Source organism: Rhinatrema bivittatum, chromosome 9, assembly GCF_901001135.1.
Source record: "Rhinatrema bivittatum chromosome 9, aRhiBiv1.1, whole genome shotgun sequence".
Lineage (NCBI taxonomy): Eukaryota > Metazoa > Chordata > Amphibia > Gymnophiona > Rhinatrematidae > Rhinatrema > Rhinatrema bivittatum.
The window spans coordinates 20,769,757-20,792,803 of NC_042623.1; the positions used below are offsets into that span (position 1 = coordinate 20,769,757).

Consider the following 23,047-nt stretch of genomic DNA (forward strand, 5'->3'; position numbering starts at 1 on the left):
TTGATGCAACTCCAACATTGCTCTCTGCTTCAAAGGCAAGAGGTAATGGGGAATTAGACTCAGACAACAACCAACAAGGGCCCTGACTTTGATGGTCTGGGAAACTGATAAGTATAGGGGTGACTTATTTGGCACAGTAGATACTACCCATAAGCTTGCTGGTCAGACTGGATGGACCGTTTGGTCCTTTTCTGCCGTCATTTCTATGTTTCTATGTTATTGGGGACCCCCATAACCAGCTCAGGTTTTCAGGATATCCAGAAGCAATGTGCACTGGGGACTGAGTAAATGCCAATTTATCCCATTCATACTCCTCGTGAATGTCCAGCAGGTCCCCAGGACAGTTTTGGGAAGCCCTGCAGTAGGCCATCTACTCTAGGAAGGAATTTACATCCTGGCAAGGGTGTTTTAATGAAGAGTGGAAGAGTTCGTGCTTTAGGTAAAACAGACCTGGTTCCAGGATTATTTCTTGAGGTCACTATTCTGTACAACTACCAAAGAAATGGATGAATACATTCAGCCCTCATGCTGAAAGCAAGATATTTGTCCAGCTTAGCAGGGTATTTGGTTCTGTCTCCCAGTGATTTGCTCCTGTTCACAATTTTTCACATGCCTGAAAGTTTTGCAGAATAGATGCCTGCCAGCCTATTGCAACGTTTACGGGCCGGCGTACTAAACTGCGCAACGCGTGCATTAGCACTGTGTTAATTATTGTATTTAGTTTTCAATTTTCTTACATCAGTCAATATCTGTAAAGAGGGCGGTAAGCACTGCAACAAATCGGAAAACATTTAGAGATTTAAGCACGCAGCAAAATAGAATCTGAAAAAATATCTGATATCATCTTAATCTAGAGCAAGCTTAAATTTGGTATTAAATCAGATCCACAAAATTAGGGACAGGGCAACATTGAGTTACTTAACGCACTCCAGTGAGTTAATCCATGTTAACGTTAACACAGTTAATGCAGACTGATGACATAAAAAATATTAATGGGCTGTGGCACGTTCCAGCCTGGGGAGGGGTTGGGGGGAGGCAGGAGTCTTTTGGAAGTCACATGGGGGCGAGTTTAAAGACAGGGAAGTTGGGCTTGCTAACCAGGGTGGGGGGAGGGGCTTCTGCTGGGGCAGGAGGGATCTCTGAGGTGGGTATGTGCCAGGGTGGGGTGAGATTGCCAAACATGTACTGCCGCTAATGCAGACAGAGTTCTGTTCCAGTTAAGCTTGAAATTTGCCGTCTTTAAAAAGTGTCAGCAGACAGTCAGGAAAATGATACAGGACAAAAAAACAGATCTCAGAAGGAAAAACAAGCTATGTGAACACAACTCGGGCCTGACTGCTCCATGCCTCTTCTGGAATTCCAGAACTCACTCCGCGATGCACTGCAAAAGAGCAAGCGATAGGAACTTCAAGCCGAGTGCCGAGTGACGCCATGAAAAGTCCCCACTCACACCGGTAAGTGGCATCCAGTTCATAAATTATACCAGGCTACTGCATTTTTAATCAGAGGTCTCTAAATTACTACTGAAGGCACGGTGTGGAACTAAACGTGCTTATCTTGTTTTAATTATATTAGAAAGCAGTGCTATTCAATTAACTGACTAATCAAGTGCAGTGATCGATATGGGGCATGACGAGGGTCTTTGCACTGCGACAAGTCGCAAATTAGCTATGAAAGGGTTTAAAATGACCGAATGCGAGATGCCAAGCTGTGAATGGGCCTAGATGCCTTGCCATTCACCTCGGAAGAGAAAAAAAAAAAAACAGGAGGTAATCAGAGAAATGCTACAAAATATTTCCCAATTATATAGCACCACCGTGCTGTTATAAAATAATTCAGGACATTGCATGCTCCTGCCTCATACAGCCTACAAGTCAAGTTTGAGGAGTCGTTCGAGGTCACACAGAGAGCGGTTGACAGGGAGATTGAACTAAAAATGTCCAGATTTGTAGCTCCTTGCCCAAAGTGTAGGAGCTGTCAGAGTACGCCCCGGAAGGGAGCTGGAGCTCACCCCTAGCTGAAACAATCCCATCCTTTTCACGCTCTACTTGGTTGCAGTGAGCTGTTGCTACAGTAGGTGGGCCATGTCCCGTCCTGCAGGCACATGCAAGTACTCTGGTTTTCAGTGAAGATGCACAAGATAGATCTGCATGCATTGGAAATCCAGTATGTGCAATTCCAGGTCATGGCTACTCATCCATTGGTCGTTGGGCTGGGAAACGATGGTCTAGACATGGCATTCCCGAGTGAAATGTCTCTTACACTAAGCCTCAGAGTGAGAAAGTACCCCAAGTACCTTCAGCAGAATTTCACCTCGGAAAATTCACTAAAGATCTAAGTGGGTTACAAAGGTTACCCCATGCCTTCCCCTGCTATTTCTGACGATGGAGCCAGGCCAGGGGAACTGCACGCACATATTTGCACGTGCAGCTTTCTCCTCCGACCAAGTTACGCCCCTGGGCACACCTAAGCATGAGTTGAGTGCCTAAAACATAGCCCCACAGTGAAAGTAGGTGGCTGTATCTAACCGCTCGGTGGCAGGGTAATCTTCACAAAGGGGGTGAGCCACCTGATTCCATGGTTGGGTGGCCGGATCCCTCTGAAAGCTACCCTCCGCGTGCCTAGGATAAAACGATATAGAACGGGGCTCTCTTAAAGCACTGGAGAAGTGGGGAAAAGTTAAAACTGGGCTGCCCTTCAAGCCAAGGCCCCCTTCTTCTTGCAAAGGAAGCCGCTTTCTCTGCCCACAGTGAAGCAGCTGGGAGTCTGAATCGAGCTGCAGCCACCTCCCTCCTCTGTGCTTCAGGATTCAGGGCTTCTTCAGGGCTAGGTGCCTCCCTAAGCAAAGTGCTGCAGTCTTTCATGGTGGGACCAGCTGCTCCTGGCAAAGATCAAAACCACTTCTTACTGCCATTCCAGGGACCTCAATCTTCCCAGCCAATGTCGTGATCACACGCTTCAAGTTTATCGAGCTTGCGGGAAGCCCCCTGGAGCGGGCGGGCTCTGCGGGCTACCCCATCATGAACTGAAAGAGCAATGCACAGCATCTGAGGTTTGTCAGGAGGAGCAGCAGAGTTGCCCAGGCAGCTGACAGCAGGAGAAACAGTCCTGTTGGTGGTCGGGAGTGAAGGAGGAAGCTGCTGAGAGAGGCAGTATGTGTGCATGACGGAGTGTGTGAGAGAGGGGCTGTGTGTTTGTGTGTGTTGTATGAGAGAGAGGAGAAGTTTAGTTTGTGGGCAACAAGCCCCCGTGCTAATCAATCTCAGGTCATCTGGAAATCAAACGTTCCCAGCTATGAAGAAATGGGGAATTTTTTATCTGTATTAATTTTAATTAGTGCGTGTGATTTGATGTATCTGCTGTTTTGAATTATTTTACTAGCTTTTGGCAAATTTTTACATGCGTTTTTAATTACTGGGCTTTATTTTATTTGTCAGCTCTTTTGACATATTCTTTTTATTAGTATAGTTTTACTATTATTATTGGTTTATGTTTTTGAGAAATGGTACCATTTCCGTTTTTCCATCGTTGCATCTGGCTTCTTGGGTTTCCAGTTCAGTTTTTGCACATTTCTATTTAATGCTTTATTTGGTTAAGGGCCGGTCTGTGTTCTGCATGAGTGACTGAGGTGAGGGATTCTGCTGGGATCCATAGCAGCCTGGCTTCTTCTGTTTTCCTAATAGGAGGGGTTTTAGGGCCTGGGGTAATATTTATACTGCTGCCTTTTCACAGGCAGGGCTGCTACTATTTGAGTGCTAGCAATTAGTGCTGTTTTAGTGTGGGAGGTTTAATATATTGTAATTGTAATTCAGTTTACTCAGGGATTTCTGAGGGCCAAGCCCACATCCAATATGCATTACAAGGCTCCAAGTGACTTAATTTGAAGGGTTTTCTGATTGGCACCAGAGCAGTGTATATGAATATAATATACATATCATAAGAGATACTTTTACCTCAGAAGAATGTACTTTGACTGTCCCCTTTCATGTAAAATATCTGTTTATATGTTACAGTGTGGGGAGGGCGTGATGGGGAGAGGGGGCGCAAAGCTGTAAGGTTCACCTAGGGAAAAACTTAATATCCCTGCCCCAAGAACCACAAAAAACTCTGCTTCTCAGGCCTCCCGACCTATGCAAAGTAAACTTTTTTTTTTTTTTTAAATCAAAGTCATGCAAAATATAGGACCTGCATACTTAGCACCTTGGGTTTATGACCTCGCAATAGGAAATAAATTGGGCAGGCTGCATGAGCCTTAGGGTCTACTTATCTGCCGCCACAGCGTGGAAATCCTGTTTCATGGCAGTGGAGAACTGCAGCCATTCCTGGCACAGACTGGAGAGGCGGGCATGGCCCTAGCTGTTGGCAGAGCAAAGGGCTGGAGCTCGCACGCCTTTCCAATGAGCCTGTGCTATTTGGTTCTTGCTTGGCTGCCCCCACCACACACACACACACGCACAGCAGGTGCAACATACATGACTGCATTTCACGTGTGCGCGCTGCGGCTGCTGGTTTTTGAAGGGAAACGACGAATGTGGGCTGAAAGTGCCCATGCACAGTGCTCAGAAAAGTGCTGGTTATGAACTATCAAGGGGATCCTGCATGCTCGGCTACCTAGGAAGATGAATATATGCAGGACGATGACAACATCTTTCTTGGATATCTAACTGCATGGCAGGAAGCTGTGATATATCCTTGGCTGGAATAGAGTAAGTAGCCTTTTTCTGCCGTCACCTACAGGCTGATAATATAGGTCAAATAAGTTTAGATCAGAAAACTATTTTCGATCATTTTTCTTTTCCATAAATCCAGCATTATTCTGTGAGAAGCAAGTATTTATGTACATGGTGCGCCATAGGGTTTGCTAACCATGGGATTCTCCCTTTGCTCCCACCGGATAATCCCTAGCAATTTACTATTCCGTGCTTTAAATCCTAGGATGGGATTACCTGACAGCAGGCAAACCTCTGCAATGCTGTGTTTCCCCACTGCGTTGTGCATCTGAACAGGCCGCTAAACTGAGTCTATGTGAAACCACCTGGGGAAGCTGGAACATTGGGATAGCGGCCTCATTCCAACACAACCCATATATAAAACTTTGGTAATCCATACATTTCCCATAAACAGGTAAAAGCCTACCTGTTTACTGACAACTGTGCATAGTGTTTGCTTTCTATTTCATGTCTTTTACTGTAGTAGTTTTAATTGATCATGATTTTATTTCAAATGTGTGTGTTTTGATTTATTATACATTTTGTGTATTGTAACCCGCTTAGCACAAATGGCTTGTTGCAAGCGGGAAATAAAACATATTAATGTGCTACCCATAGGGATATACCGTGCTCTACCGCGGAGTGGTAAAGTCTGCCAGCGTTTTTCACATACAGACTCTATTCCGAATTTTCAAAGCGAACGACACTCTGCACGTAAGAGCCTGCGTGCGTGCACAGATTAACCCGTGTAAAGCCGCACCTCCTCTTGGGATTAATTTATGTGCGAGTTCTAACTCCACCCCCCCAGAATGCAGAATCTCTGCAGCTTGCATGAGAGCGCGTGCAGACGTTTACATTAATGCACGTGAACGCAGGGCTTCTGCATGGAAATGCCTTTGAAACGTAGGCCCTGTGAGGTAGAAGTCTGCTTACCCACACAAAACGAGCCTTTGGGAACTGCCCAGCCATACTGCAGGTGCAACGGAGCTCTGCTTTTACCCGCCGGGTAAAAAGGGAGCTCCCGAGGGCAGGGGGGCAGTTAGAGGACCTGCGGAGATTTTGATTTTCGAATCTCCCTGCGTACTTTTCCTGGCGGAGCCCAGCCCACAAGAACAGCAGGGTACGAAGCCCGCGGGTCTGATTTTCAGCGGGATACTCTGCTGTGCACGCAAGCCTCTCTCAGGCATATTCCTCGTGGAGAGCCTGAACACCAGGCCTCTCTGTGCCTCTTCAGGCACCCACTGCATTAAACTGCTCAGACATCACGAGGCGCTCCAGGGGGTGTCATTGGCTTTTATCATCAGAGGGACACTGAGAAGCCCGAGTCAAATCTCCGTGCACAGGGAGGGCGGTTTTAAAAGCTGCTTCTGTGGGTGAAGCAATCTTTTCCCCATGCAAGTGCGGGTTTTATGAAACTACCTGCCCCACATCCATGTATTTTTACCTGCATACTGGAGAGCTTTAGGAAGGGGTTCTGAGGTCTGTGCATAATTTTCAATTTTTAAAAGCACGCACGCAGATTTCTCTGGGAAAGTCACCGGGTGTAAATGCCTGGGGTTATTTTCAAAGCGAACGTGCACGGGTGCTTTCACTTTGAAGATCGGTGCAGAGTCCGTGGATAAACCTCTCGTGGACTTTGCGCTCTGTGAAAACCACCAGCGATGTGATGTGGGCAGCTCAGAACGGCTCTTCCCACAGCCCGCCGCAGACTCGCCGCTAGCGGGTCACGCAGCAGACGCTAAGGAGGCCATTTCCAGAAGAGCCCGCGTGCTCGCAGAATCTGCAGGCTTTGCAGCAGTTCTCAAAAGGGAAAGCAGGCACCTGGTGGGGGAGGGGGGATGCAGCCACCGAGGTTTCCACCACCTGCTTCTTCTCCCTTCGTGCTGAAGCGCGTTCTTTCAGACATGCACAACTGCGCGCGTGGTCGCTGCCCCCAGAGCAACGCCGAATTTTTCTGTGGGTGAATGTTGCTCACTGGGCACACGTTTACTGGGGGAAAGGGTGGGCACAACGTCAGACCAGCAATTTACCCGGGTAAGCGGCTTCTTAAAATTGCCCTGTAAAGAGAGTAGAAATCTGGCCCGGGTCATTATTTCGGTCACTACTGCTCTTAGGATGCTGTGAACACTTGTTCTGCTCTCATACACATTCACGGGTGCTGCTCAAGACGACTCCTACCAAACAAGACGCCATTTCCATAAGAGGGGCAAGCAAACCTCAGCACTTCTGGCACAGCGGCGGCTCCTTTCTGCCCCTCTTACCGTGCCTGCCTGCCTCCCGAACCTGTCCCAGCGACCCTTCCGCCAGCCAGGGGTTCAGGACATCCAAGTCAATATGCATGAGCTAAATTTGCATATGCAGGGTCTCCGTGGATGCAGATTTTTCTCATGCATATTTATTGTGCTTCACTTTTGTTCTGGGACTGCATGAAGGAACATTGTATGGAGCACACTGCCTGTTCTGAAGCTATAAATACCGTACTGCATTTTTTAAGAAGAAACTTTTCAGGAGTGGGGGTTTTGTTTAAAGCGGTTTTAGTGAATTTTAAAAAAATAAACCACTGTGGGAGTGGGTGCGGTTTAGCTTTTTGTCTTCAGTACAAGGCTGTTCGAAAAATATAAAGAAGAACCTAATACCAGAAAACTGTAATATTGGCCTCGCCTTCACTTTTCTTCCTGCTTCTCCTTTGTCATTTTCCACCCCAACTGCAAACCGTCTCGGACAGAGGGCAATAATCAAAGCCATGTCTGCAAGTAAAATGCTGTCTTGCCCGTATCAATCAGCTTTGCAAACCCCATAGGCAGTAAAGGCGCCCCTGCGGACGTCAGCCACGCGGACGTTTTTTGGAGGCACGTCTCTGGGGGGGCGTCCTGGGGGGACAGGATTGGGTCGGGGAAGGCACTGGACGCGGATAGTTCTGAAGAAATCAAGACTGCCCGTGTAAGTTTGTCTTTAAAGAATATCCACGCATAAAGCAGGTGAAAATGTCCTGTGGGACAATAAGCAAGGCAGAACCACCCTCACCGTTTTGCTTTCATGGTTTTGGCCAACGCTGCAGATAAAAGCTGCCTGCAAGCTTTGCGAAATGATCACTGCCACCACATTGCCCCTAAGTAAGAGAGTGGCCTTTCGTAAAGTTTTCCCTCCAATGAACAGGTGGTTTCTGTACTCCACTCTAGCTTTCTATGTCCGAAGAGGTGCTAAGGACACCTTAGCAAAGAAAGGTTTCGAAAGAGAAGAATACAGTGCATCAAAGCCAGCATGATACAGGAACTTGTTTACAGTGGGAGGAGGAACAGGGTTAGAAGAATTCTTAGTTGAGGGAGGTCCTCACAAGCATTTCCTATACAGGATAGATTGTCATGACAACAGTATACGGTATTTTGTCTTTGGCCAGTTACGTCATTCATTCTGGAAGCTTCGGGAATGTTGTATTTTGATTATATAAGTCAGGGCAGGTCAGAGATTCACTGAGATGCAAGTTATTACAGATAGAGGGCAGTTATATTGCATCTCACAGGAACATTTGACTTTTAAGAAGCCAAATAAACTAAATTTGAAAACCTCTTGTGGATTTGAAATGTTCTTGTTGCCCTAAAGCTTTGAGTCCAGCAAAAATGATACATTTGGCACCCCAGATGGGACTCTAATAGCTGTTGTTATTATAATTATTAATTATTAATAAGCTGTAGTATTACTTTTGGCGGACGAAAGTATACTAGGTTCTTGAATGGTTAATTGGCTGGTCATTCAAAGATTGAGTTACCCAGGTAGACTGGAGGCTTATCCCGGAGAATTATGAGTTCAGAGCAGATGTGGAATGAAGTTGGATCCATTTTGTGAGTATGTAACAAGAAGAAAAAAAAAAAAAAGAGGAAAAATCTGTAAGTATCAATGTTTTTATTTTATTTTATTTTATTTGTTGTATAGTGTATATAGATTGTGTGTTACATCGGGGTTAGAATACTTTTTGCAAAATGTTCTTTAATATATGTTAGGGAGACAGGACATGAGTTGATGATTTGATTAAAATCAGATTGAACAGTTGAAAAAACAGAGGGGTACCCAGCACTAGTCAGTCTGGGGTCTTTTGTCCTCAGACCACATGGCTTGGGCTCGGCAGTAGTTTCACTTTCACTTTACACCTGGGGAGCGGCTGGTTGTGAGTGTGTAGATTCAGAAGGAGAAAGAGGGAATAAGTTACAATTGGTAAGTTGAAAGTTATAATTAATATGAGAAGGAGTTTTTGTTTAGTGGAATATTTCCAAAATCTGGTTGTTGTTCTTACAGGAAGGTGCTAATGGCTTTAATCTTTTACAGCAGGTTACATGTGGTTAATTTCTTTCTTTTCCTTCTTTGATTAGCTTTAACAAGGAAGCATATTTTTGTCTGTGTGCATCTATTTATATAAGTTAAGATTTTGTGTAAAATGGTTCCTTATAAGAAAAGTTTAGTGATTGTAGTTGAACTTAAATCTGGACATTAGTGAACTGCTGGCAGTGTGGTATATAGGGACATTTGAATTAATTGCTGCAGTTCATTAAACAGAGAAAGGAATCTTTCCGTGCTATGTTGTTTTTCATCAGCCTTGGCTGGCTTCAAGGATTTAGCAATGCTGGCAGAAGGAGCACAAGTCGTCCATCCAGTTTGCTCAGGTAGTTTTACATATTTTACTTATCTGTTCCTCTTAGTTTTTGGTTTTATTTCCCACCATTAATGCAGAGATGCTCATATTGGCATCTAAGTTTTTAGAATTGTGTGCTTAACGAGAGTTTATTGTGAAGGGTGTGTTATTTCATTTGGTAAGAACGAAAGCATGAACCTGTGTTTATTTAAAGCCATTCATAATTAGATTTGATGTATCATTGGAGAGGGATGTATTGTTTTTTCTTTGGTCAGGGGTATAGGCAGAGAGATAGAACAGGAAAACAATCTATAGATATACTACAAGAGAGCGACTCCATTTTAATGAAATGATCTGTTTAAGTGTTTTATCACTTAACAAACCTATTCATTGAGTGTAACAGTTGTTTGGCAGGAGAGGAGGTGAAACCCCCCCTTAGGAATGTGTTTGAGAAGAAAGAAAGAAAAAAAAAAATCTGGGAGTGAGTCACTTTTAAAATGGATTTTACAGTTCTGCTGAGAGGTTTGAGGTTTAAGTATGTTATAGGACTGAGTGCACAGGTGATAGAAGAGGGACTAATGAATTGATCTGTTTAATGTGAAAACAGAAATTTGTGTTGAAAGTATGGGGAAAGTGAATATTAGTGATGAGAGATGACGTAATGTTAAAGAGGGAAGAGAATTCTTTTATGTTGGTGTAGGTAGGTAAAGTGCTATGGCAGTATGTGTTAAGTACGTTAGTTCTCAGTTTTGATTATACCTCAGTAGCTGCTAACTTTTAGAAGAAAGGAAATGAATTAGGTGGTTTATTTTGATGGGAGTTCAGGTATTACATGTTTGTATTGTGGACTGGTTAGATGATATGTAAAGGAGAAAGATTGTGAGACGGTGAACAGCAGAGAGTTAAGCAGCAATGCCTATTATCTATTTATATGCCAGTAAGAAAAACTTTTGGTTAATGCATATTAATATGTGCCATCCTTTTATTTTGCAGACTTCCAGACTCCTAGCTGATAGGTCTGTGCTTTTGGAAATGATTCGTATTTCTATTTAGGGTATTTACAGGATTTGGTAGTAAGAACTTTGTGGAACATATGCATATTGGATGGAAATAGAATGACTTCTAATTAAGTGCAAAGTTGTTTGTTTTAAGTTTTTCATTTAGAAGGTGAGTTAGGAGTTTACAAGCATAGGAAAACAAAAAGGTTTTAGATTTGTAAAAGGAAGTAGCTCTTATCACAGGGGACAGCGCCTCCTAGGGGTGGACCATCATAGAAAGGAAAGTAGCTTTATGACTGCTTTTTGCTGAATTAAGGTATAATAGCAGTTTGACTTTTAAGGAACCTGTAATGTCATTTTTAAATTTAATTTTAATCATTATATTAACTGTTATATATTAGATTTCTTTCCAGGGTACCAAAGCACAAAGCGCATCTGTCTCTGATCTATGGGAGATGAAGAATGCAGTTTATTCCAGTTTGATTCCTTTTCAATTTTTGAATAGATCTATTCTATTTTTAATCCTGAGTTTTTGTTTTCTTTTGTGGATCGATCCAATTCTTTTATATTTTAAAATACGTTTTTCTTTTTGAGCTCAAAAGTTTGTCATGTTGTCTGTTCTATGTTACATGTGTACAAGGAGGAATGAATGAATGCATGCATTATGTAGTCAGTTCTGTGACATATATGTTTTAATGTAAAGTCTGAGTATTGATGTTTGTGGTCTGGACCATTGCATGATGTTTTGAAATAATGTGGGGATTATTTGGCAAATTAAATATAGGGAGTACGTGACATAAAAGTATTTTCTTACTACTTAATCGGATTTGTTGCACTTTTATTTAGGTTTGACTTCATACACATGCATCTAATCTAAGGAGCTAAGAGATTCTGCCTTGACATCATCACTGAATCCTACTAAAAGAACTATATACGCACTGAATGCAGAAATTCTTGGTCGCAGACTTTCTTACATATTATATGGACTGCAAGGCTTACAATTTATACCTGATATTTGCTTTTTTCTATGTTTTGTGGGAATGACTTTATGCAGAATTTAGGTTCTTTCATTCTCTGTCAGCACTTAGGTGTTCAAGTTAATAATATTATTTGAAGTGATGCTGTTTTTATTAGTTTGTATGTTCCAAGTTAAGTAATATTTTCCAGTCTTAGATTTTATAATACTTATATGCTGAATCAGTTAAATGTGTATGTACTAGGTTTTTCTATCTTTATCTATGGAAGCTGCTTTGATCACATAGAGGGTGATGTGTTTCATTGTGATTCAAATATGATAATTCAGGGTTCAAGAGGGAGATCTCTTTATATTTCTCTTCCACACCAGCCTAAGTTATAAGCTATTTCTATTCTTTTGTTTTGCAGCTTGCACTTAGGATAATCACTTTGCTGATCTTTAATATCTCAATATTCTATCTCTTATTCTAATGTTTTCGCTGAACCCTTCTTTGAATATCTTTTTGTATGACTCTATTTACTAGATTTTGCCTAATGACTGTTTTACTTTCTACACAAAGATTTCTTACTAGTGTAGCCTGTGATGCTTATTATGAGACTGTTCTCCTTGAAACAAATACTGACCTTACACATGAGGAGCTCTGCTATAGGGATCTGCAACATTCTATTACTATATCTTTCGGCATATTAATTGCTCATTGTTCTTTTCTTCTTATCTTGGCCCTTTCACTATAAACTCTATCGGTGACTTATAAGCTAGTTGGTTTCTATTTAGGATTCCAAAGGGGAAGATATAATTTTCCTTATTTCTGTCTTTTATTTATATGACATTCCTTCCTTCCCTGTGTAAAATCTTACACTGATGGTTTATCAATTCTGCAAAGTAGTTCACATAATATGTTAAAGACTTTCTCACAGAGTTAGCTTTCATTTATTTTTATGAATATCCCCAATATATTTAGGCTTACCATCATTTGAGAAGGGTATTAGCCCCATTTCCCCTAGAAGTATCTGAAGACGAAGCAGTATTACTAGCCATCATCTACCTTAATAATTAATACTTGCCATACACAGATGTATTATCTCTTGGACATATGACTGCCATAAGTGAATTAGGACAGTCCATACAGTGAGTGCTTTCACTGCTACAGTTTATTGTCATAATACTGGATAGCACTATACATACCCTACAGAATTAGTATGATGTTTTAGACTTTTGCTATGCCTTTGCCTATCATGCATATGCTTTTGTATTTGATCTTCCATCACTACAGCATATGACTAGAATATGTCTTATGCTTTGCAACACTTTTACATCATGTATGCACAACACAGTATGAGTTTTTCTATAGATTCTTGGTTTTCTTCTATGTTATTGGTTTCTTTACTTTTCTGGTAAGGTGCATTGATTATATCCCTGTTTGCCATTTTAATGAATATTATCCTGGGTAGTTGTTCACCACAACAGTATTCATTGAAAAGATTTACCCCGTATGCCAAGTATTATATGAGAAACATAGTACTTTCATACTAGTCTCTCTGTGTACTTATCTTTACATGTTATACCACTATTATGTACTTACTTGATTCTGAAAGATAACATATGTGATCATGTTATTATGAAGTAGGTCCTTTTTATAATGCAGGTATCTGTATAGCTCCATTATAGAGCTAATAGCTACCTAGTGAAAATTAGTTTTGATGTTATTTTTTGATTAACTAGTGAATGCTTGTGGGAGTATCATTCATATTAATTAGGAATCTAGAGGGACATACACCTATGCACTACACCTGATAAATACCAAGGTTAGGGGTTAGGTTACACTTTTAAGTTCCTCTGTCATGGCTTAGCATCGAAGACTGATTGATGTGACACCTATCCATTAAAGGTGTCCCATAGAGGGAAATGAAGAATATGTCTGATTAAGAATACCCAGACGCCTCTGCTGTACTAGCCTGTCAGAGGTGAATGAACTTTGAGAGACTTTCTGACTATCACAGATTCAAAGGATGCAGAAGATTTTGGGAAACTTGTAAGCTCTGCAAAGCCTATAATTACAGGACAGGAAGGCATCAATGACAACATTTGCTTTACAATGCAGAGAAACTGAGTCTTGGATGCAAGCTTTTATCTTGCAGATGCTGGTTTCAATGACCTGAAACCAATTTGAATGAATCCTGGTGCCAAGAAGTGGAATCCAAGTCTAGCTCTATTCAAAACCCAGACTACAAGTTATTTACATAAACAGAGAAGAACAAAAGAAGACAAGAAGAATACAGTGCATCAAAGCCAGCATGATACAGGAACTTGTTTACAGTGGGAGGAGGAACAGGGTTAGAAGAATTCTTAGTTGAGGGAGGTCCTCACAAGCATTTCCTATACAGGATAGATTGTCATGACAACAGTATACGGTATTTTGTCTTTGGCCAGTTACGTCATTCATTCTGGAAGCTTCGGGAATGTTGTATTTTGATTATATAAGTCAGGGCAGGTCAGAGATTCACTGAGATGCAAGTTATTACAGATAGAGGGCAGTTATATTGCATCTCACAGGAACATTTGACTTTTAAGAAGCCAAATAAACTAAATTTGAAAACCTCTTGTGGATTTGAAATGTTCTTGTTGCCCTAAAGCTTTGAGTCCAGCAAAAATTATACAAAAGCCTTTTAAATTTAACAGTTCTACACGGATCAGTGCAAATATCGTGGGAGTCGTGCAGAGGAATAATTGTGGGGCAGCAACCTTCGGAGAGACCTTGTAGAAGCCCCAGCTTTGCCTCTCTCTGGCCAATTGTCTGGACCGCATATGGACTTGATTTGGCTCCAGACGGGACCGGCCAGAATTCAAGGGGCCTTCCCACAAATCCACGCTCCAGAAAATCAGTCCCGACTCCTGCAATGGATCTGTAAGATTAGGAAGACATTGATTTTGGTGGGTTTTAACAGTTTGGTAACATTGTTTTCATGGACAGTATTATGCAGTCTTCTGGCATATTTGTTTTTATTTCTAACATAAGAACATTCCCATACTGGGTCAGACCAAGAGTCCATCAAGCCCAGCATCCTGTTTCCAACAGAGGCCAATCCAGGCTACAAGTACCTGGCAATTACCCCAAAACTAAGTCTGTTCCATGCTACTGATGCCAGTAATAGCAGTGGTTATTCCCCAAGTCAACTTGATTAATAGAAGTTATGGCCTTCTCCTCCAAGAACTTATCCAAATCTTTTTAAAACCCAGTTATTGCACTAACCACATCATCTGGCAACAAATTCCAGAGCTTAATTGTGGGTTGAGTGAAAAAATAATTTTCTCTGATTAGTTTTAAATGTGCTACTTGCTAACTTAACAGAAGGTCTAGGGGGCACTCCATGATATGAAAGAGTAAATAACCAATTCACATCTACCCGTTCAAGACCTCTCATGATTTTAAAGACCTCTATCATATCCCCCCTCAGCCGTCTCTTCTCCAAGCTGAACAACCCTAACCTCTTCAGCCTTTCCTCATAAGAGAGCTGTTCCATCCCCTTATCATTTTGGTTACCCTTCTCTGTACCTTCTGCAGTGCAACTATAATTTTTTTGAGATGCGACGACCAGAACTGTACACAGTATTCAAGGTGCGGTCTCACCATGGAACGATAGAGGCATTATGACATTTTCCGTTTTATTAACCATTCCCTTCCTAATAATTCCTAACATTCTGTTTGCTTTTTTGACTGCTGCAGCACACTGAACCGAAGATTTAAATGTATTATCCACTATGACGCCTAGATCTTTATCCTGGGTGGTAGCACCTAATATGGAACCTAACATTGTGAAACTACAGCAAGGATTATTTATCCCTATATGCATCACCTTGCACTTATCCATATTAAATTTCATCTGCCATTTGGATGCCCAATTTTCCAGTCTCACAAGATCCTCCTTCAATTTATCACAATCCGCTTATAATTTAACTACCCTGAATAATTTTGTATCATCTGCAATTTGATTCCTTTCCAGATCATTTATAAATATATTGAAAAGCACCGGTCCAAGTACAGATCCCTGAGGTACTCTACTATTTACCCTCTTCCACTAAGAAAATTGTCCTTTTAATCCTACTCTCTGTTTCCTGTCTTTTAGCCAGTTTGTAATCCACAAAAGGACATCACCCCCTATCCCATGACTTTTTAGTTTTCTTAGAAGCCTCTCATGAGGGACTTTGTCAAATGCCTTCTGAAAATCCAAATACACTACATCTACTGGTTCACCTTTATCCACATGTTTATTAACCCTTTAAAAAAAAATGAAGCAGATTTGTTAGGCAAGACTTCCCTTGGGTAAATCCATGTTGACTGTGTTCCATTAAATCATGTCTTTCTATATGCTCTACGATTTTGATCTTGAGAATAGTTTCCACTATTTTTCCCAGCACTGAAGTCAGGCTCACTGGTCTATAGTTTCCCGGCTCGCCCCTGGAGCCTTTTTTAAATATTGGGGTTACATTGGCAACTCTCCAGTCTTCAGGTACAATAGATGATTTTAATGATAGGTTACAAATTTTAACTAATAAATCAGAAATTTCATTTTTTAGTTCCTTCAGTACCCTAGGATGCATACCATCCGGTCCAGGTGATTTGCTATTCTTTAGTTTGTCAATCTGGCCTACTACATCTTCCAGGTTCACAGTGATTTGGTTAGGTTCGTCTGACTCATCACCCCTGAAAACCATCTCCGGAACTGGTATCCCCCCAACATCCTCATTAGTAAACACGGAAGCAAAGAATTCATTTAGTCTTTCTGCAATGGCCTTATCTTCCCTAAGAGCCCCTTTAACCCCTCCATCATCTAACGGTCCAACCGACACCCTCACAGGTTTCTTGCTTCGGATATATTTTAAAAAGCTTTTATTATGAGTTTTTGCCTATATGGCCAACTTCAGTTCAAATTCTCTCTTCTCCTGTCTTATCAATGTTTTACACTTAACTTGACAATGCTTATGCTTTATCCTATTTTCTTCAGATGGATCCTTTTTCCAATTTTTGAAGAATTTGTTTTTGGCTAAAATAGCCTCTTTCACCTCATCTTTTAACCATGGCGGTAATCGTTTTGCCTTCTTTCCATCTTTCTTAATGTGTGGAATACATATGGACTCCACCTCTAGGATTGTATTTTTAAACAATGTCCATGCCTATTCAACTTTTAACCTTTGCAGCTGCACCTTTCAGTTTTTTCTAATTATTTTCCTCATTTTATTAAAGTTTCCCTTTTGAAAATTTAGTATGAGAGCTGTAGATTTACATATTGTCCCCCTTCCAGTCATTAGTTCAAATTTGATCATGTTATGATCACTATTGCCAAGAGGCCCCACCATTGTTATCTTTCACCAAATCCTGCATTCCACTAAGGATTAAATCTAAAATAGCTCCCTCTCTTGTTGGTTCCTGAACCAATTGCTCCATAAAGTAGTTGTTTATTCCATCCAGGAACTTTATGTCTCTAGCGTGTCCTGATGTTACATTTACCCAGTCAATATTGGGATAATTGAAATCTACAAAGTCAATAGTGCAAGTAAGAGAGTGAAGTCCCATTCACAAATATATAAATTTTATTGGACAGAAGTTCATGCTTCATAAATCATTCATGCAATACGGCAACTCCATACGGGTAACAGCAAAGAATTTTTTAAAGTCCCCCGACACGGTCCCGTGTTTCGCGGAGGCTGCATCGGGAGGGACCAGAGAACCGTGTTATTCACATCATTTGGAGTTTCCTCAGGAGCGCTCCTGAGGAAACTCCAAATGATGTGAATAACACGGTTCTCTGGTCCCTCCCGATGCAGCCTCCGCGAAACACGGGACCGTGTCGGGGGACTTTAAAAAATTCTTTGCTGTTACCCGTATGGAGTTGCCGTATTGCATGAATGATTTATGAAGCATGAACTTCTGTCCAATAAAATTTATATATTTGTGAATGGGACTTCACTCTCTTACTTGCACTATTGACTTTGTGGATCTGCTTATGTGCAAGGTTGCTTCTGTATATTTCTGGTAATTGAAATCTCCAATTACTGCACTGCCAAACTGTTTGCTTCCCTAATTTCTCTTAGCATTTCATCATCTGTCTGACCATTTTGGCCAGGTGGACGGTAGTATACTCCTATCACTATACTCTTACCCAACAAACATGGGATTTCTACCCATATAGATTCTACTGAGCATTTAGTCTCTTGTAGGATCTTTATCCTGTTGGATCTATACCCTCCTGGACATAAAGTGCCACACTCCCACCATGTTGATCTTCCTTTTCGTTGTGATATAATTGTGACAATCATTCTCTCTCCCTAAAAAGGTCGTACAGCCTCAATCCCAGGACATGACGGGACTCTTATTTTAACCTTCAAACAGGGCACACCACATGCAAGCAGGACATTCATCTTTTTTCTTATATTTCAACCGTAGATCTACCACCATCGAATTTAATTCTCCACCCTATCCGCTCCATTTTATCCCAGTTACACCTCCCTCCTTTCCCACCCTACCCTTTCCCCCCCTAGACCCTACCCCATCCCTGAACCCACAGTCCCAGATCTGTAATCTTACGGTTTATCTTTCTGTTTAATCCTTATCTCTCCTCCCTCCCTACTTTTTCTAGTAGGCCACTATTCCTTTAATTACTTCCCCCTTTCTTTATCTCACCCTTGACCCAACCTAGATTTGAAATTTCTCGGAGATCATCCCATAAGTGTAATCATCTCAGTCCGATTTCGGCTTCATTTTAATGTTCTGTTCCTTTATATTATAACTATTTATCTATTTGTTCTTATTTTCACACATATTTCTTTATTGTGTTTTTTACGAATTTAACAAATTAATTATATATATCAGCAGGTTGTATTTAACTACAGGTATTTATCTTCCTGTACCACAGTTATTTGTAACCCTTGTTCTATGTAATGCTCTCATGCGACAACAGTCTCATTGTAAACCGATGTGATTTGTATTTTTTACACGAACGTCGGTATATAAAAGTCCTAAATAAATAAATAAATAAATAATTTGTACCATGATATAGCACTGTCCCATTGGTTATCCTCCTTCCACAGGTCTCTGAGATGCCAATTATTTCTCTCTCATCATTTACTGCTATACACTAACTCTCCCATCTTACTTCTTAGACTTCTCGCATTGGCATACAGACATTTCAAAGTGCATTTTTTGTTTGTATTAACAAATCAGGTTTGCTGAACATAGTACTTCTATTTTCCCCCAGAGACACTTCTCTTACCAGTAAGGAGCTTTATCCATTTTGTAACTGGATAAACCCAAAGCAATTATCAACATGTTTATTGGAGTATACTGTAGCGTCAAACCAGATTTTCCTCTACAGCCACTGAAACTGGCTCAAGTTGGTCCTTGACTGTACACCATGTGAAGTGAGGGTAACAAACAGAAATGAGATCCTCTGTATATCCTTTATGCATGTAATTTTAAAATAAAGTACTAATGCATTTATAAAATAGATGGACAATGCAATTAACAAAAGAGAACACTGAAAAGCAATAGCCCGAAACACCTCAATTACCATTACTCATTCTTTCTTCTTATGCACATAAACAGCTGCAAGGACTTCTCACTATATTTGGCCTTGCAGTGAATGGAAAAAGACAAACTTGTAAATTAAGCATTCTTGTGTTTGTTGCTTCTCTCTAGTTTGCTCTTGTATAAGCTGAGGAGTAATGATATAAGGAGTTTTATATAGATCAGTTGCACAAGTGAAAAATGGGAATTGCTGGATACTTATCTGTATGGATATTAAACTAAGAAGTATGATTTTAATCCAGGCCTGCGTATTTTGATTATACAATAAAGCCTCTTTCCTAAGTGATGTATCACCCAGGCAAAGGAAACAGCCAAGGAAGCAGATTCATGCTGGAGCCCAAAGAGCTGTCCAGCAGCTGCGGTGCTGAAAGCATGAACATGTGTTCCTTGCCTGCTACCACTCTGTTATTTAGAGTAATCAAGTCTTTCTAATGGAATGTTCTCTTTCTAAAACTGAAGTCAGAAACAGCTATAATTTAGCAATACCTCGTTCCCAGTGCTGACACAACCTCCTGCAAGAGAAAAGTGCGTGCGGAGTGTGAAAGGCTGAGATCTCACATGCATAAAAGACAGAGTTACAATTGAATTGCAATGTGTTAAAGTAGACTGATTACAAATAAAACCATGTGAGCCCATCTAGTCGGACCAGACTCCTTCCTATTGCAATACCACAGACCCCCTTTGACCTCTGGCTTTGCCTTCACTTTTTAATCCAGTTAAAAGGACACGTGTTGCAAACATATTTGCCTACTTCTAGCTGTGGTGAGGGGTGAAATTTTCCCCCGGAGGGAGATCTAGCTGGGCAATCTGCTGCCTGAGGCAAAGGATGAGTTGGCGCCTCCCCCTCCCCCAAGACATGGCACAGGTCAAATTATCGAGAGGGTCATGGGGGGGGGGGGGCAGAGGGTCCCCTTGGAGTCTGGCCCTTTCGATAATTTGAAATGCTGCAGAAAGGGGGAAAAGAAAGGGTCAGAATTCCCAAAGGAGAAGCAGACCGTGGGTTAGGGATAATGTTTCTAGGAAGCTGGCAACATTGCCCTACAACCTGCCTCCCGGAGAAATGGGTGAATGGTGGGAGTGTGTGTGTGTGTGGGGGGGGGGGGGGCACTCTCTCTCTCTCTCCAGGTCAGTGCAAGGGTATCAGGCGCACCAGACAAACTTTACAGCCCTGCGTTACCACTTTCCCAGGCCTCACCACACCCAAGTGAAAACTGTGCATTTATAGTAACAGACTTTACAAGAAAGGGACATTCATAGTCTTCTGAGGGAAAAATATCACAGCAACGTGTATATTATTTTTACATGCACCGCACTGGTTCCAGAAAACCCTGCAAAAACAACACTTGGAACAACATATGGTATTAGGCCTATTGTAAAGTGCATTTGATATGGGCTTCGCCCTCAGAAAGCCACAAGTAAACTGAATTACAATGACAATAGAGTAAACCTCCCGTAGCAAATCAGTACTAACTGCCAGCACTCAAACAATAACAACCCTACCTATGAAAACGCAATACTACAAATATTACACCAAGTCCTAAAACACTAATACACCTCCCAGTAGGAAAACAGATTAAGCCAGTCTGCTATAGATCCCTAGACATAAACTACATGCTAGCAGAATCCCTCACCTCGATCACACATGTAGAACACAGACGGACCGACACCAAATACAGAACATAAGAACATGCCATACTGGGTCAGAGCAAGGGTCCATCAAGCCCAGCATCCTGTTTCCAACAGTGGCCAATCCAGGCCATAAGAACCTGGCAAGTACCCAAAAACTAAGTCTATTCCATGTTACTGTTGCTAGCAATAGCAGTGGCTATTTTCTAAGTCAACTTAATTAATAGCAGGTAATGGACTTCTCCTCCAAGAACTTTTCCAATCATTTTTTTTAAACACAGCTATACTAACTGCACTAACCACATCCCCTGGCAACAAATTCCAGAGTTTAATTGTGCATTGAGTGAAAAAGAACTTTCTCCGATTAGTTTTAAATGTGCCCCATGCTAACTTCATGGAGTGCCCCCAAGTCTTTCTATTATCCGAAAGAGTAAATAACCGATTCACATTAACCAGTTCTAGACCTCTCATAATTTTAAACAACTCTATCATATCCCCCCTCAGCCGTCTCCAAGCTGAAAAGTCCTAACCTCTTTAGTCTTTCCTCAAAGGAGAGCTGTTCCATTCCCTTTATCATTTTGGTTGCCCTTCTCTGTACCTACTCCATCGCAATTATATCTTTTTTGAGATGCGGCGACCAGAATTGTACACAGTATTCAAGGTGTGGTCTCACCATGGAGCGATACAGAGGCATTATGACATTTTCTGTTTTATTCACCATTCCCTTTCTAACAATTCCCAACATTCTGTTTGCTTTTTGACCGCCGCAGCACACTGAACTGACAATTTCAATGTGTTATCCACTATGACACCTAGATCTCTTTCTTGGGTTGTAGCACCTAATATGGAACCTAACATTGTGTAACTATTGCATGGGTTATTTTTCCCTATATGCATTACCTTGCACTTATCCACATTAAATTTCATCTGCCATTTTGATGCCCAATTTTCCAGCTTCACAAGGTCTTCCTGCAATTTATCACAATCTGCTTGTGATTTAACTACTCTGAACAATTTTGAATCATCTGCAAATTTGATTACCTCACTCATTGTATTTCTTTCCAGATCATTTATAAATATATTGACAAGTACAGGTCCCAATACAGATCCCTGAGGCACTCCACTGCCCACTCCCTTCCACTGAGAAAATTGCCCATTTAATCCTACTCTCTGTTTTCTGTCTTTTAGCCAGTTTGTAATCCATGAAAGGACATCGCCACCTATCCCATGACTTTTTACTTTTCCTAGAAGCCTCTCATGAGGAACTTTGTCAAACGCCTTCTGAAAATCCAAATATACTACATCTACCGGTTCACCTTTATCTACATGTTTATTAATTCCTTCAAAAAAGCAGATCTGTGAGGCAAGACTTGCCTTGGGTAAAGCCATGCTGACTTTGTTCCATTAAACCATGTCTTTCTATATGTTCTGTGATTTTGATATTTAGAACACTTTCCACTATTTTTCCTGGCACTGAAGTCAGGCTAACCGGTCTGTAGTTTCCCGGATCGCCCCTGGAACCCTTTTTAAATATTGGGGTTACATTAGCCACCCTCCAGTCTTCAGGTACAATAGAATAAAATAGAAATAGAAATGTGCAGACAAAACTTAAATTAAGCCACAGGAAGCCAGACACTGTATGCAGTACAACAATGGAAAACCAGAAACACCATCATTCCTCATAAAACAATAAAATCAAGAAATATAATACATTCATAATAGTAAAACTATACTAATAAAAAGAATATTTTAAAACAGCTGACGAACAGAACACCACTCAAAAATTAAATTCAACATTTTTTAAAATGTTCTCAAATAGCAATAAAATACTTCAAAACAGATCAAACAACACTGAACAGTTAAATCTAAGAAGAATAAAAAAGAATTCCCCATGCTCCATACCTGATATCTTTGATTTCCAGTCATCCTGAAACTATCATGAATTAGGGGAGGGGGACCACACAAACTTTATCCCCTCTCTCACACACATATACTCACAGGCATTCGTGCACACCATACACACTGCCACATGCACACAGGCTCTCTCACACTCTACACTGACACATGCACAAAGGCTATCCTGATTACTGCACATACTCTCACATGCACGCAAGCTCTTATGCGTACCTATACCATATATCCATGCATACAGGCTGTCTTTCCCTCACCCGCACACAGAGGCTCTCTCACACATCCACAACACACAGACATGCACAAAGACTCCCTTATGCACACACAGCTTTTCACTCTTGCACGCACATACACACCACACAGACATGTATAAAAGCTCCTTTGGGCACAGACACCGATGCACACACACAGGTTCTCTCTCTCGTGTGCGCACACACACGCAGGGTCTCGTTCTCTGGCACACATATACACACCCTCACTCACATGCATACATGCACACTGGCTCTCACTCTCTTGTGCACACACACACACACTCTCAGGACCTCCCCATCTCTTCAGGCCACATCGGGAAGGGGTCTGCCGCGGCCCCACCAGGCCTCTCTTCAGGTCGTGGCAAACTAG

At 41.4% G+C, this 23,047-nt stretch overlaps 1 protein-coding gene across 3 annotated transcripts in view; it reads right to left on the bottom strand.

Moving 5' to 3' along the window:
* The window catches only part of PLXNA4 (plexin A4), a 970,847-nt gene that overhangs the window by 459,254 nt on the left and 488,546 nt on the right, over positions 1-23,047 (bottom strand). The window contains exon 5 of one of the 3 annotated variants that reach the window (XM_029615158.1): positions 13,447-14,210. The exons of the other annotated variants lie outside the window; for them this stretch is intronic. Coding sequence (XP_029471018.1) covers positions 14,187-14,210 — 24 coding nt within the window. The 3' untranslated portion in view covers positions 13,447-14,186. Of the gene's footprint in view, positions 1-13,446; positions 14,211-23,047 lie in introns of those variants that run through there. 3 annotated transcript variants of the gene reach the window in all.